Consider the following 16,746-nt stretch of genomic DNA (forward strand, 5'->3'; position numbering starts at 1 on the left):
TTCAGCCTATGCATTCAACTCATAGAATGTATGATTGAACCGGTCCAACGTTGCGAACGGTCACATGACCTTTTCCAAGATGGTGCCCGCCTGCATTGCCTGTATATGTGAACGGTACCGTCTTTCTAAACTATATCTTTTTAAATAACCTGTTTGTATACTTACAAAGTTCACAATGCTTTGGTTTACATGTAGGGACACTTATTATGTTACCGTCGAAGTGTGGTGCTATTTTGAGCCTTGTTAGTGGTATAGAAATAGTGATTTCTTTTTACTTGAGTCTCTGCCCTTAATACTAGCGTTATAAGCTAATTAGCAGTTTGCAATAAAACTAGTCGCATTTGATTAGCATGAAAACATATCCCAGAGAACGGTCAAACTCGGTTATTAACCCCTAAGTTCATTTTGCGCCGGAATTGTCCTTTAACGCGTTATTTTGACAGCCCTATAAAAAAACACAAAAATGTGCATTTCTGGTTCAGGCTCTAGTCTTTTGCATTTATTTGACTGGTTGTTTTTGCAGTGTTTTAATGACAAATCTCACAAGAGGGAAGCTGAAACCAGTTGTTACTGGCACTGGTTCTGACCCATTGGTATCAGAAGTGTGAAGGAAATAATGACACTTTGACAGCTCGAATATCTCATTAAAAAGCTACACCTGGAAGAGTTCATTGCTCACCTAAAGTGGAGAAAGCATGGCCAAAGATTTCTATTCAAAGAGCCTTGATGAGGCAAGCTGAAACTGTATTACAGGGAATACAATGAAGAGGGTCACCGTAGATGTACAGTATGTTTCAGGTAGCTCCTCCACATTGTGCCATGCCAAAATGCTCTTGACATGGCAGCGTCAGTTTTAGGGCGAGTCACAGTCAAGTCAGCAGTTGATCTCAAGACCCCAATCATATTTATGAGTTGTCAAAATACACTGTAAAAGAAAGTTATATTTCAGTTGTTTATTTGTTGGAAACCAGGAAACACTCAAGTAAGAGTGATGCCAGAGCAGCATGGAGTCTGCAAATGTACACAAAACACTAAGTAGATATACATAAAACACTAAATCGATATACAAGTAGTCTTTCAAATGGCAAACTATGGGGAATAAAAAGAGAGGAGAGAATAAACATATTCTACAGTATGACAGAGGCAGAAAAAAAAGAGTAAAAATAGTGTAAGGGGAAAAACAGGCAAAATTGGGTGACAACAGGTGACCAAGAGATTGGTTATCCATGAGACATTCAAGTTGACCTGCAAACCAAAACAAGAGTGTTTTTTTTATTAAATCATGTCCACAAATGTTCTTTAGACATTAAAAAAAAAAAAAAAAAAAAAAAAAAAGAGCAGTATTTTTAAATACCGATTTGACTGTACTCGCAAGCTGGTGGTTTATAAATATGGTTGCAGAAAACGACTAGAAAAAGCATGAGGGTCATGTGTGACTGAGTTCCCAGATCCCAGATAAAATGTTGTATTGTGCTTTTGGGTGCTAAAAGAAAAGAGCAACAAACTCCATTTCTATAGAATACATCTAATCTTTCTTTTCATTATTTGTTAATTTGTTTGTCTATGTCTTGATGTCTGTGTGTACAGTGCTGTGGGTTGCACTCTGTGCATAAAAATGTGCTATATAAATAAAGACTTGCTTACTTTACTACTACTTCTTGTTAGCACACTACAAAAACTGCTTAACTAATAAAATCTAACCAAGTGGTATTAATCTATCAAAATCAAAAAAAGTGTTTTTTTTTCTGCAGTATTTTTCTTCCCTTAAAGAGTCCACAGGTACTCATGTTTTTTTGTGACCAGATGAAATAACTCACTTTGGCTTGGTCTCAGCGTCTGTGACCTGTCGGATAAAAATGGCATCCTCTGGGTGTGTGATATCACCCTGCTCCTGCATATAAGATGAAGCAATTGCAAGGAGGCTTCCATCAATACTGAAAGCCAAAGATGCAATGCTGGTGGGATAGCGGTGGAACTGGCACAGACGCTTCTTGTTAAAGGGATCCCATATGTTCACAAAGCCATCAGAACCACCTGTCAATGGAAATAAAAGACTTAACAAAAGATCTGGCTGTACAAAAGGGTAAAAATCAAATGCTAATCAACATACGTTAGCAAGTAGGTAAAGCAAGGCAAGTTTATTTATATAGTACATTATATACACTGGGAAATTCAACACTTCAAAACACAGTTTAAGTCATATAAACTCCCCACAACTCACAACTTCAATATTTTACAACATAATGAATGGTACTTCGAAAAAGTTTTATTTTAGATAGATTTCTGCTGGGCTATACATCTTAGTGAATGTCTAATAACAGCTCTTAGCCGTCATTGTGAAGAGCATGCATATGGTTGATTCCGCCATTTTTATAGTTAGAACAGAAGTGTTCCCATTTATATGATGTTTCTACTGTGCACAATGTTACTTCACTATATTTATACATGGGGTAGGTCACAGCCAGGGAGTCAGGATTTGGAGGGTTAGCTTCAGCCACTTAGCATGGCATTTGGCCGCCGACATTTTTGAAAACATGGCGTTACATGGTTGCAACTTCCAGCACCAGTTTTTACATGCTGATTGGTAGATGCAGTGTTTCCCATACATTTATTTATTTGTGGCGGCCCACCACAATATCAACATTGACCACCACACAATGATTTTCCTGGTTGTACTAAATTGTGCTTAAATCTGGTTAGAATCATAACCGCGCTGCACAAATTTGTTAAAAACTGTTGCATTCGAGTTAATTCTGCAAACCTATCACCACAAATAGAATTCAATTCTGTGGGACACACTGAGATAACAGCTCATGCACGAGTGTAGTGTTGGGCACGAGCGTTCTCACACGTCCATGTTGGTTAAGCATATTTCTGGAACTACCTACTTGGATTAAGCTACTGATACTTGACTTAATGCCTACATTGTTTAGGCCGTATTATACCAGACTTTGTGGTAAATAATACAAAAAAGTAAATGTTGTCATATACTATTATTTGTGGGTTGACAAGGTAACTGATTATGACAATACATTTATGCATAGCAATTACCTATATCCAATTATTAGCCTAGGCCTACTCATTTTTTGGTCTATAGCGAAAGGCGCATATGAAGCACAGCTGAAGACGCACGGTCACGAGATGTTAGCAGCAACTCCTCTGCAGAATAAATGTCTTTAGGTTTTTTTTATTCAGTCATTCAAACATTATTGGGGTAAGGGTTGCTTTTTTCAGGCTATGTTTTTGATGGTAACCCATTGTCAGTCAATAGTAAAGTAATTAACTGTGTATAACTGTTTTGACGTTGACTATGGCACCACGGTGAAGTTGGGATAAATCCCATTAGGATCATCAAGTGCCCACATGGTCATTTGGGGGTCCAAATATGGGGTTCCAAAAGAGTCACCTCTGCCGGAGAGGGTTTTTGGACCCCCATAAAACCCCCACCAGTGGTACCATACCCTTCAAATTCATTTTGGCAAGAGCAAGGTTCCCACACATAACAAATAATCCTGTTAAGAACAAATATAATCATTAAAGGAGAATTCCGGTTTGATATTGATCTAAAGTGTGTTGAAACATGATACTGAGTGTGAACGTATGTCTCATAGCTCATCTCTGCTTGCCCCCTGCACTCAGAAATCTGGTGCTAGTTAGCCGATGCTACCAACAGTTTTTCAAGGGGGGTGCCTCGGGCATCAGCCTAGCCATGCAAATAAATCACTGTTTTAGACCATTTACAAGGCTCAAAGTAGCTCCACACTTCATTGGTAGATTTCCGAGGGCCTTAACATTTAAAACGAGACACTAAGAACTTTGAAAAAGCACTGGTAGTTTATTTACAAGACGATTTATACAGACAGTACCTTCAGGAAGTTTACCGTTCATCGCCATCTTGAATTTAGTCACGATAAGTCGAGCGACGAGTACAAATGAACAGGTATGATAAGGGATACGATTCCAAAAATAATTCCGTGGAAATGCATGGATTCCAGTTGCTGCTACTGGAAGCAACTGGAATCCATGCATTTCCACGGAATTACTGCACAGTACAGTCATAGTAGAAGATAGAACTAATAGGAAAGTGTACCTGTGGCAAAGGTGTTGTGAATACTGTGAAAAGAGATAGCGTTGACAGGGTAGACCTGCTCAATGCCATTCTCCTTCAGACGGTGACATTTAAATGCATATTTCTTCTTCTGCACTTCCAGACTGGGATCCAGATACTCCACAGCCACCCTTCCCTCAATTGAGCTCAAAACATAACCCTGTAGATGGCATAAACCACATACAACTAAACAGTCAGTTATTATTGCCCATTCCAAAAAAAAAAAAATGTTAGAATCTCACACACACACATGTATGTTGGGAAAAAAAAGAAACAATGGCTCTATTTATATGCATATAATTCACTCATGACTGAATGAAACATAAAAGTAAAATAAACAGAGAAACTTACACTGCAAAAACTGCTTGTGTATCAATTATATATAAAACTGTTATTAAAGCTTATATCAAGATCGAACAATGTTGATGGTATTGTTTTTAGTATAAAGAGACTTACCTAGCACTTTCCTGTAAAACAATACCAAATAGATTGTTTGATCTTAATATAAGATTAATAACACTTGGTTAGATTTTATTTTTTGCAGTGTACTGTATACATACAGTATTATACTGTGTTATCATTTGCATCATGTCTACATTAAATTTGGTTTAATTTACAAAAACAAGGAAATAACAAGGCAAACCTGTTTGTTTGGAAAAGCACGGATGCAACGAGTCTGATACTTCAGACTAGACTCTCTTCTCTGCTGGACATAACCCATGTTTCTGAGGTCCCATACAAGCACCCTCCTTCCAGCTGTTCCCACAATAAGTCGATCTCCAGCAACTGACAGAGTGTAAACCTTTGGAAGGGGAAATTAATGATAATGCTACCATAATACTTAAAATAATATAGACAAACACCTTCCCAGGTCCCATATCTACTATATTTTCCATTTTTGGTATGCCTAGGAACATGACAAAATGCAAAAAGTGCAAGGACATTGCCAAAACCACAAAGGCACACAGAACATTTACTCTCTGAAGACACTATAAATTAGCATGGCCCACACTCGCCTAGTATCTCCACTCATATTCATTTCACTGAGATACTAGTCTGGCTCCTCTGAGTGCATTTACATTTCCCTAAGCTGGGATGGTGGGCTAGTCAGTGGTGAGAGGGGATGACGCTAGTTTTGAAAATTGAACGTGGCTGCGGTAAACGGTAGTAGAAATGTCTGCAAACATGAAACAATTCAGAAGATTGTGTAAAGTTCTACAGCAAAGGTAACACTGTTCCCTGCCCACCAATATGGTTTATTATTAGGTGGTAACATTAGGAATCCCTGATCAATGTGACTGCATTAACTTTGGTTTGGCAGGACCAATAATTACAATGCATTACGATGAACATTTCCTAATTGTGAGTACCCAGACTCTTCAGGAAGTGAGTTTGGTGAAACCAGGCTAACTGTAGGTATAATCAAAAGAGACTACAAACTACTAGAGAGACATTTCAACTTAGCATTAAATGTCTTATCAGGTCTTGATTATAATGTATGGCTCCCTCTTTTCTAACTAATTTTACATTATAAACAGGTAGCAGTTAGGGTTGGGCTGATGGACAAGGTCATCGTCCATTGTGATGGTTGACCAACATCACGGCCGAAAGCAACCATCGTGATGCCACTCCCCCAAAAGCCAGACACACACTTAATCTATAGACCAGGGGTGTCAAACATGCAGCCCGCTAGATGGTTTAATCCGGCCCCAATCTTGTAGAGAAAAGATTTATGAGGATGCCAAAAAAAAGAGTAAATCTCTAGCCCATTCCAGTGAGGAGTTGTGCATTTTCGAAGAAATAACCGAAATGCTCAATTCAGCCGCTAAGGTCAGCCAAAAAAAAGTTGTCACTCAGTTTTACGATTTTTACGTTTTTTTTAGGCTAAACATTTTATGTCACTTACTGCAAACATCACCGACCTATAACCAACCGCTATAGCTGTCTGTGTCCTAAATACACTGTAAAAAAAACCATCTCTGTGGACAGCCCAGGCTCCAAAAATGGCAACAAAAACAACCTGGGCAAACCTAGCCAAACAAACAAAGCATCGCTGAAGGTTATCAAACGTAGGCCTACACTTGAATGACATTGTGAAATGTGCTACTCAGGATTTTAACCTGATATTGATGCTCTTGTGAAGGTTAAAAGATGCCATGTTTCAGGAGCCAGCAGCAGCCGATAGACTTCGGTGAGAGAAAGCGGGGAGAGAGGTTAATCAGCATGAATATTGCTGATGAATATTGTGCAGTATATTATTCTCAGATTCAGTAGGGCTAGCCCTAGCGTACAAAATAGTTTGATCTGATGTAACCTAATTGTATCAGTTGATCGTATTGCTTATGCACTGCTAAATGTTTGTTAATTTTATTTTATTTTTCATAAATTTGCACATTTAGATTTTTAAGGTAGGATGTTTACTTTCTTTATAGCTCAAACTTGAGTTTAGTGAGTTGGTTCAGGTGGTCAGGTTTAAAACTATATCCACTCAACTGTATAAAAATAAACCAGTTGTTTATAAGAGTGAAATGCATTTTATTTCAATTCCATTGGCCTCTGTGAAAAAAAAAAAGTGTAATAATCTAATATAGATCCCTTGTGAGCAGTGATTATGTAGGCTCAAATATAGGCTGAAGGATAAAGCATTGCCTACTGAAAAAAAAAAATCTTTACACAACATTTTTCCTCTGCAAAGATGGAAAATATTATCGAATTAATTATTTCAAACACACTGAATGACTAGGCTATCCGATAACAATTACGGATCATCATTAATTTAGTGTTGTTCACTGAGTGAGAAGATCCAAATAGCGGGGATAGCCAGAACAGATTAAATCAAACGTAATTTACAAAGAGATTGTATCACACTGAAAGCTGAATTTTGTCACTAGCAACCTATATCTGCCCTATGTCAAACACAGTTGCATTTTCAGCCCTGACCAAAACCGTTCAGGAATTATTTATGCAAAAGTGGAACATGCAAATGTTTAAGGCCATCTGATCATAACGTTAGCGTGCACAGTGTGCACCATACTGGCTTAAACAGACGATCTGACTGGTTTTAGAAGATTAAATACAACCCGAAACTAAAACAGACCAGACCTGTAGCCACACCAGGCGTTTAAAAGAGACAGGCGTCTATTTGGGAATCGGCTATTATTTGAAGTTTTACGGTATGCAAGTATATGTGGAACCCAAAATGGATATCTTACATGAAAGTCCATGCTGAATATATTTAAGTATATGCAGAAAATATAAGAAAGTGGCCAATATTGAACATTTATTCATATTTTGCAATATATTGATAAATACATGGAAATATTTGTAATGTTTGGAAATATTTGGAATGTTTTCAAGCTGCTTATATGTGGATATGTTATTTTTCTGTGCATGCATGTAGGCTACTGTGAAATTCCTGTCCATAGGCGGCAGGTGAGGTTGAGGTTTGGGTAGGCTATGTCGTGGGTTCGTACCAGAGGTGGGAGTAAGCCACACATGTGCAAGTCACAAGCAAGTCTCAAGTCTTAACCTTCAAGTCTCAAGCAAGTCCAAGTCATTTTTTGTGACAACCAAGCAAGTCAAGACAAGTCATAGATTACAGTAGGTCAAGCAAGTCATAGCTTGGGTCAAGCAAGTCAAGTCATAGCCAAATCATACAAATTCATGATGATTTACCCACGTTTTCATTTTAAAATAAGCTACAATAGACTAGTTATGAACTGCTGGAGTTGTATTTGTAACAAACAAATAGACATTGCATTCATTCAAGCCACATACATCTGAACAGTTTATAGAATAAGATGAAATGTATACGAATAAAAATAAATGTATTTCAAGTAGACCTATTATAAAATAGCCTATTATTGTTTCAATATGCCTCAAATATAAAAGGTAAGCTACATCAAATCATGAAAATATATTCAAAACAGTTCAAGTTAGACCTGTGCTGACGCGTCACATCTCCAGGGACCCAAATGTTGAAAAAGTGAACTAATCAATCAAACGCTGCCGCCGACGTCACTGCCAAACTTTGACAAGCGCGATAGCGCAATGGTTTTTAGGAGGGTTTAGGACCGTCAATGCTATATCATAATATACATAAGCCTAACATGTGAAGTAAGCTACTTTTCTGTGCTGATTGCTGGCAGTTAGCTAGGCCTACTTACTGTTGTTACTATTAGGCTGTAACGTACTGTAGGCTATGGAACAGGGACGTGTTTAAGAGGGAGGGAGAAAGAGAGGCGCTTACTTTAGGTTACATTGGCAACATTTTCGCTAGTGTATCAAGATTAAACTTAGACAAGAAAATGTTTCACTTTGCCATTTCACACATTTTAACCTAATGGCATTAACTAAAAAGCATAAAGCAAACTCTTAACATGCCACAAATTTGACAGTAGGTTTCTAACACGACTAATTCTGATGGATGAAAATCAATGTGGTGGTGGTCATGTCACTAATTTGCGCACTTGCAGACTGCTGTTCATTTCTCTTTTGAATTGTCAGATACATCATCTATGTAGCCAAACATTATTATGTTTTGGTATAAACGGAGAGCCTTCCATACTGCAAGTTAGCCTACTGTACCTCAGTCTGTCTCATTTGATCTGGCACTTGCTGTTGGTCTGTCGCGTCACTTGGTAACAATGACAGGTTCGCTCATGTGACGCATGCAACAGCACCTAAGCAGATTTTCTAAAATCGTAAAGTTACGCCTTAATATCTATGAAAAAAAAAAAAAAGTCAAGTCATTTCTAGTCATTTGTCTCAAGTCTAAGTCAAGCCACAAGTCATGAATAGCAAGTCCAAGTCAAGTCAAGTCTTTTATACATGTTGATCAAGCAAGTCTCAAGTCCTAAAAAATGCAACTCGAGTCTGACTCGAGTCAAGTCATGTGACTCGAGTCCCCCATGTCTGGTTCGTACTGTATATGGAATAGAAATGGTATATTATAGAAATAGTCTGTTCCCATATTCGCAGTAATGTTGCCCTGACGACCTCACATTTTGATACCACATCTGTTTAGAGATCTCTGAATTAGTAATGGCCAAATAAATTAACGCAGTGCTTGAAAGTAACTATGGAAATAAGATTAATGGAAAGGTTTGGTCTCACCAAACCAGCGACCAGTTTATTAACAATTTAAGTGAACTGCGACCTGGCTGACGCGGTCATAAAAATAAGCGCAGTAACCTAGGCCTAGGTCCAGGCTGCAGTTGTAAGTCGACATCATGACAGTGCTATAATAGTGAATCCTGTAATATAAAAAAGTTTCTCCCCTACACCACCAACCAAAACAACCACTGACCTAAAGCAGTGTTTCCTCTATGTTTATTTCAGCATGGCGGCCCGGCACGGTTTAATTAATACCCCCATGGTATCAGAATCAGGGCAGACGCACAATAGTTGCAGTTGCTTTTTAAATAATCCTCAGTGTTTCCTCTTCATTTAGTGGTGCCACTGCTTCAGAATTAGGGGAGACACAAAATATTGTCTGGAAGCATAGTAGGCTAAATGCCCTCCGCTGGCTGCTGAAAACTGCAGTTTAACAATACACAGCAATGCTAATCCGAGGTACCGGTCTAGTTTTATTCCATCAATATATTGTTTTTATAGACGTTAGTGGCATGCTCCATCAAGAGCTTCCATGTGCTACGCATGTTTGTCAACATCGCAAAAACTACAATTGCCACACAACTTGGTGGAAAGGTGTGGTGGAAAGGAAAACCCATTCATTTCTGAAGCTGATCGTCTTGAAAGTATTTCCCATTTCATAGCATTTTAGCTCGCTCGCAACAGCAAAAATGAAACTGGATGTCTCCGCAAAGTCACCGCTGTTACAGTAGATGCGCACTCAATTGCGAATCGACGCAGTAAAAAAGCAACGACAGGTAGTAACAAAGGTAAATTGGTTTAAAGCAAAACTTGGCCAAAAACATTTTGTATGCACTCGCGGTGATGCCCTAGTAGGCCTAATGTGAATCGCGGACTATAATGTAGAGGAGATTTGCACCAAATAAAGGCAGTGTGGGTTGTGTTTCTACCACATGTTGGCACAAAACTTTCTTTCTGTCATAAACAAAGTAAGCTAAGTGCTTTTTCCATTGTCAACGGTATGTTCAAGTGAAGCAACGTGAGTGTTACGACCCTGTATTTTGAAAATAGTCACCTGTGGAATCTATTGGAATTTTGAAGAATTATTGCTATTTTTTTCCCTTTATTTGTTTGGTAATTTTTCTATGGACCCCTCTGCTTGTGTTGTGTTCAAGACACATCATTACATTTATGGTCCATTCTCAACCACTGCCTCTGCTTCCTTGGTCACACCCACTTTGATTGAAGGTAACTCCGCTCGGTACCGTGACAGTCAGACAGAAGATGGGCCTGTCCTTAGTTTCTGAATTCTGTCCCTCTCAAGTCACGTTAGGCTAAATGGTGTGATTAGCAACTAGAATTTAAAAAAATTGCCGCCACTGTTAAAAACAAATCTAGCGGAAACACTGTAAAGAATCACTTTATTATTGATAGGGTGGCGCCGGCGACAATAGGCTAGGTTAGTGCTCCAGTGCTTTTTAGAGATCAGTGAAACCAATGAACAGGCACAGCCAGAGGCTCATTCACAAAACGTAAAAGAACGCAATAGGAGGGGAAGGTGGTCATACTGGCACAAACCTATAACTAGGCTACAGACAAAACACGGGAGACACGGGTATTTGTATTCTTTAACTTAAGCCTTGTGCGCACAATACAATATCAAGACAGAATTTTTGGGTAGGCATTTAAATCTACCCAAGCCTGTTCCTGACACTTGTTAAAAATGCTGTGGTTGGACTAATTAGGCCTTGGAGCAATGGGACTTATGTTGTCAGAAAAATGAGAAATGCTGAGTGCGGAAAAAGTTGAGGTTTAAAATAACGTTCACTGTGCTTTCTTTTACGTTTCTTCCTCAATAGCACTACTGCTTTAATTCTTCATTCAGAGCTGATGAGTCAGTCAGTCAGCCTCTGCGTAAAGAAATAGGCCATAGCCTACATTTGAACATTTTGACAACTCTTAGCCTATATGATTACAATGAATTTTGATAAAAAAGATTGGGATAAGATTGATTTATTTACAGACTTATCTCCATTAAAACCTTTAATACATTTGGCTATACAACAAAGAAACTTTAAGCACATCTAAATAAATATACTATGTTAAATAAATATATATCCATGTATTTATCAATATATTTCAAAATATGAGTAAATATTCAATATTGGTCACTTTCTTATATTTTCTGCATATACTTAAATATAATCAGCATGGGCTTTCATGCAAGATATCCAGTTAAGGTCTTTTGCCTTTTGCAGGGCAGTATAGTTCATACCCATATCAACTTAATGTTAATTTTCTTTTGACCAATATGTTTGTTCTGACTGAAAATTACACGGTCACATGCCAAAAGATTTTAAGGCAATGTGGTAGAAATATGGAATCAAAAAAGAAGTGTTTTCATCTTTTTAAAAAAAATGTTTATGAAAAAACGGCATGCCCTAAAATCTATTATGGCTCCAAAGTAATGAGCCGATTTTATTAAGGTCAGTGAAGATATTAATCTGTTAGTCAAGTCAAGTCAAGTCAGATTTATTTTTAAAGCGATTAGTGATTTTAAAAATTAGTCCAATTTCCAAACCAGCTGAAAATGTCCAAGGGCAATGATGATCCGTGAAAACTGCGCACAGAGCTGTGTCTTCACAACCGATGCAATGCCAACAAAGTTCTTTAGCAACTGATCAACCCGGTCACTGGCAGTAGACCGCAGTCTGGAGATGACTGGAGCACAGTCCAAAGTACTGGGCGATCGTGTAGATCCGCAATTCGGTGGACTTAACAGCGACCGTTTGTTGCTCTGTGAGATTGCAGCTCTTCACCGTTAACGTTAGTCTGCAGTTGGCAGCAGCTTTCACAGAGTAGCTAGCCTAGGTCCAGCTGTCCCGAGAGATCCCCTCGACCAGACAGTGAAGTGCTGCACCGCTCACGGATAGATGGAAGGATGTCCGATGCCAAGCTAGGGCAAAAGCTAGCCATAGCTGACATCAGCTGACTTAGAAGCAGTAAAAAGGACTAAGAATAACACGAAAACTATCAAAAATAGCGTAAATAAATAGGGAAAACATTTAACTAAACAAACCAATACAAAAAATAAACATGACATTACATAAAATTACGAACATTACATAAAAACAAACAAAAACATGATGCCAGACGGAGCGGCGTGTCTCGCCAGCGTCCCCGTAACCTAGCAACTACTGTTGGGGAATAGCTGTACCAAAAGCTCCGTTTTGGAGAAATTAAGCTGGAGGCGACGCGTTCATCCTGACGGAAATATCCTTAAAGGATAATTTAGTTAGTTTTAGATAGTTTTGAATCGGCTTTGACTGTTTCAGAGTGGCTGGCAATGGGCATGCACAAACATGTCCTTAAAACAACCCTTAACGTCCGTTTTCAAAACTGTGCAACTCACCGATCTATCTGCAGTCACACAGACAGGGAGGCTACAAGCGTTTTGTTCGCGTTGCTGTGTTCATAGTTTGTCATTTGTGACCTCATACATGAATTTTGTATGTACTGAGTTCATAGTTTGTCATTTGTGACCTCATACATGAACACATTACTAAAGTATTAGGTACGGTTGGCACATCATTATGAATTATGATGTATTAAGCATGATCATGACTATTTATGTGATTTTTAATGATCCGGAAAGAACCACGGGGCGGGAATTGAACCCGGGTCGCCGGCGTACGGTGCAGGTGTCCCAGCCAGTCGCGCCACTGCTGGGGCCAATGACTATTTATTTTTCTGCCAAAAATGTGGTCATCACTGCTTAAATTCTGATTTGAACATAACATTGGAGTTCTCTAAACACATCATTTATTCACTACTTTAGTTGAGGGGCCACAGACATGATGAATGCATGAGAAATTAACCTAAAATTCATGTAATCATGATGATCATGCTTAAGAAATCATAATGATATACCCATCACACCTAATGCTTTAGTTGATGTGTTGTTCATACATGAGGTTAGGGCTGGGCGATATGGCTGAAAACTGTATCACAATATAAGTATTTTGTATCAGTCGATATCGATATTTATTGTTTTTAAAAAAAAAAAAAAAAAAAAAAAAAAAAAAAAATCTATTTCAGATAAGGACCAGAAGAAAAAAAAGTTTAATTTAAACACTTTTATTTTAAACTTAACCTTTCTCTGATTTTAATCACCTCAGTTATCAATCAAAGCAAACAGGGAAAAGAAATAGCAACACAATCATGAAAAACACTCAAATAAATAAGACTGAATGACAAGCAGCACTGGTTAAAGCATGGAAATATTGTAAACAAAGTAGCTTAATTTGCTAGTTTATCATAGTCTACTGGTTAGGCTGTTCAATTTACCCACGTGTGTAAGTTTCAAATGAATACTTTTTCTCCTTGGAATAGGCCCGTTTGAGTCTTGAAAAATACTTTTCCATTTGCATCGGGATTGAGATGATTAGAACTTAGCAGTCAATTTGAATGCAACAGTTTTGAACAAATTCGTGCAGCGTGCCAATGATGCTAACCAGATTTAATAGCAATTTAGCCAGTCGTCTTGCACGATTGTGAATGTTTGGATGTGCATGCTGAGGAGGTGTGCGCCTGTTGAGACGGGGAGAGAGAGAGAGAGAGTGCACAGGGCAAGGACTCGAGTCTGTTCTATCGCCTACTCTGATAGAGTTGCACATACTAGCTACAATGCAAGATATATTTAGCCTGTTTATTTATGGACAACGTAAGGCGGGAGGTGTGTGCTGCTTTTAATTATCGGATGTTCTATCGAATGTATTTTTCATTGATATCGATAACAAGCCCTCCTTTACTCCCTTTTCACCTACAACTGCATATCTGTACATGGCTCTAACACCATTGTCAAGTTTGCAGACAACACTACAGTGATTGCCTTTATCAGCAACAATAATGAGACAGCCTGCAGGGAGGAGGTCCAGCACCTAACATCGGGAAGCACCGACAACAACCTGGCTCTCAACACCAAGAGGACCAAAGACCTCATTGTGGACTTCAGGAAGTCAAAAGCTAGCACACAAAGCCCCATCCTCATAAACAGGACTGAGGTGGAGCATGTCACCAGTTTATGTTTCTGGGTGTCCACATCTCTGTGGACCTCTCTTGGACCCTCAACACCTCTACCTTGATCAAGACGGCTCACCAGCATCTCTTCTTCCTGAGGAAATTAAAGAACACAACCTCTCTCCTCAGATCCTGGTGAACTTCTAAACCTCTACCGCTGCACCATTGAGAGCATCCTCACCAACTGTGTCACAGTATGGTATGGCAACTGCTCTGCCTCCACCCGGAAAGCACGGCAGAGAATGGTGAAAACTGCTCAACACATCACTGGTTCCTCACACCCCTCCATCAACGCCCACCCCCCCCTCCCCGGTGCCTCCTTGCCTGGGCCTGTTGAGGTGTCCATGTCAATGGCAACCTTCACAGGGACAACAAGGAGGCGAACATTTTGCCCCTATCCCACCCATAGTATTCTATTTATATTTATAAATGTACATACTGTAATTACACTTGAACATAGCGATATTCTATATATACGGACATACACACACACACACACACACACACACATATATATATATATATATTTTTTTTTTTTTTTTCAGTACTCTGCACAATGACAATTAAGGTGAATCTAATCTAAAATAATCTAATCAAATGAAACATGTGACTGCTGGCCATCTTTCCCATTTGGAATCAAGGATATGATGCTAGCTTGTTAGTTAATGGTTGTTTGTAATTAGTTTAAAGGAACTCCAATGATTTTAAACTCCAAACATGTGTCCACCCACCACGAAGAAGTTGTTTACCAATGAAGCCAGGCCAGGCTCTTTGCCAAAGAGGACTGTAAACATAGTCAAGAGTATGGTTCACGAGATGATAATAAGGCTAATTAGCATAATAATATATTTTTTTGCATTTTTATATTTTTCATAGCCTTTTTATTTATTGCCCACGGGAGATTTGAGATGCACAGGTGTGAACAATATTAATTTATTTACATGGTATAATGATGCCCGTCCGAAGAAAGTGCCCAAAATCGCCATTTTGGCAGCCATTGTGTTTATGCCAATTAGATGGTCAAAAACTCAAAATTCTGCTTGGGAACAGGGCTAGTTGGATACAGCACATGTTAATTATGATAAAAAGTCCTGTTCCCAACAAGCCCAATACTGAGCCATGCATATTTAGGTCATGATTCATATGCAACAACTTATTTAAGAACTATGAATAAGGGGTAATTAGGCATAAAAAAAAAAAATGTCTTGGGTTCCGGTTTCCGACCGACCCTGTCAATTTATGTGCGACCCAAATTTATTTTATGAGCTTGGGGAAGATATAACACTAAATACATTAAATAAATCCACAAATAAAAGGCGAACTATAACTAGAAATGCAATTCCAAGGAATTACCAGTGCATGAAAATGCTAAAGTTGTGATGTAAAATATCATGTATAGTTAAAACAGATAATACAGAGATGGTTACTACGGTGATGCTAGGATAGACATGGTGGTTGCATAGCTTAATAAAAGTTGATAGACAGTTTAAAAGTTGTTGATAGACAGTAGATAGTTTAAAAGTTGTTGATAGACAGCTAGTTTAATAGATAGTTTAAAAGTAGACCGTTTAAAAGTTGAAGGTAAATAGTTTAAAAGTTGTTGACAGACTGGAAGTTTAATGAATGTTGATATTCAAATAGTTTAATAGCTGTGTATAGGTAGATATTTGACAATAACTGAAAGTTGAATGGCTCTAAATGTTTGCTAGCAGTTATGCTAAGATTTTTAACTATGCTAACCATGCTACTTAGCTAATGTTTTATAGCAGTGCTAGCAATGCTAACATGCTAACCATGCTACTTAGCTAACTTAACTAATGTTTTCTAGCAGTTTTGATAAACATGCTAACTATGCTAGCAATGCTAACATGCTAACTATGTTAACCATGTGACTTAGCTAACCTAGCTAATAATTATGTTAGTTATGCTAACTATGCCAACTAGCATGCTAACAATACTAACATGTTAAGTATGCTAACCATGTGACTTAGCTAACCTAGCTAATCATTTTTATCAGTTTTGCTAAAAATTCTAACAATGCTAACATGCTAACTATGTTAAGCATGCTAACTAAATACAGTGGGTAGGAGTCATAGTTGATGACAAGTTAAAAGTTGTTGATAGACAGCTAGTTTAATAGATAGTTTAAAAGTAGACTGTTTAAAAGTTGAATGTATATAGTTTAAAAGTTTAAAAGTTGAATGTAGATAGTGTAAACATTGTTGATAGACAGCTAGTTTAATAGCTAGGTAGTTTAATGACTTTAAAAGTTTAAAAGTAGACCGTTTAAAAAGTTCAGTAGTTTAATGTGTTACATTGTTTAACAGTGGATTATTGTAGTGAGGACTTTTATTTTGAAACATTTTGGGCAGAGGAAACAGTTGAATAGGATGTGTAGTCTTAATTGACCCAGATTGTATGCTTAAAGCCTGAGGCTGCAGGTGGCCTGAACACCTGCCATAGGA

The 16,746-nt window shown here is 38.2% G+C and overlaps 1 protein-coding gene across 2 annotated transcripts in view; it reads right to left on the reverse strand.

Moving 5' to 3' along the window:
* Positions 1 to 938: 938 nt before the first annotated feature.
* bub3 (BUB3 mitotic checkpoint protein) overlaps positions 939 to 16,746 on the reverse strand; it is a 54,472-nt gene continuing 38,664 nt past the window's right edge. The window contains exons 5-8 of one of the 2 annotated variants that reach the window (XM_048233306.1): positions 4,752 to 4,910; positions 4,091 to 4,268; positions 1,818 to 2,034; positions 939 to 1,245 (exon numbers count right to left, since the gene is read on the reverse strand). In XM_048233306.1, coding sequence (XP_048089263.1) covers positions 1,236 to 1,245; positions 1,818 to 2,034; positions 4,091 to 4,268; positions 4,752 to 4,910 — 564 coding nt within the window. In that variant the 3' untranslated portion in view covers positions 939 to 1,235. Of the gene's footprint in view, positions 1,246 to 1,813; positions 2,035 to 4,090; positions 4,269 to 4,751; positions 4,911 to 16,746 lie in introns of those variants that run through there. The other variant, XM_048233307.1, reaches the window with a different exon arrangement.

Source organism: Alosa alosa, chromosome 22, assembly GCF_017589495.1.
Source record: "Alosa alosa isolate M-15738 ecotype Scorff River chromosome 22, AALO_Geno_1.1, whole genome shotgun sequence".
NCBI classification, from domain to species: Eukaryota; Metazoa; Chordata; class Actinopteri; order Clupeiformes; family Clupeidae; genus Alosa; species Alosa alosa.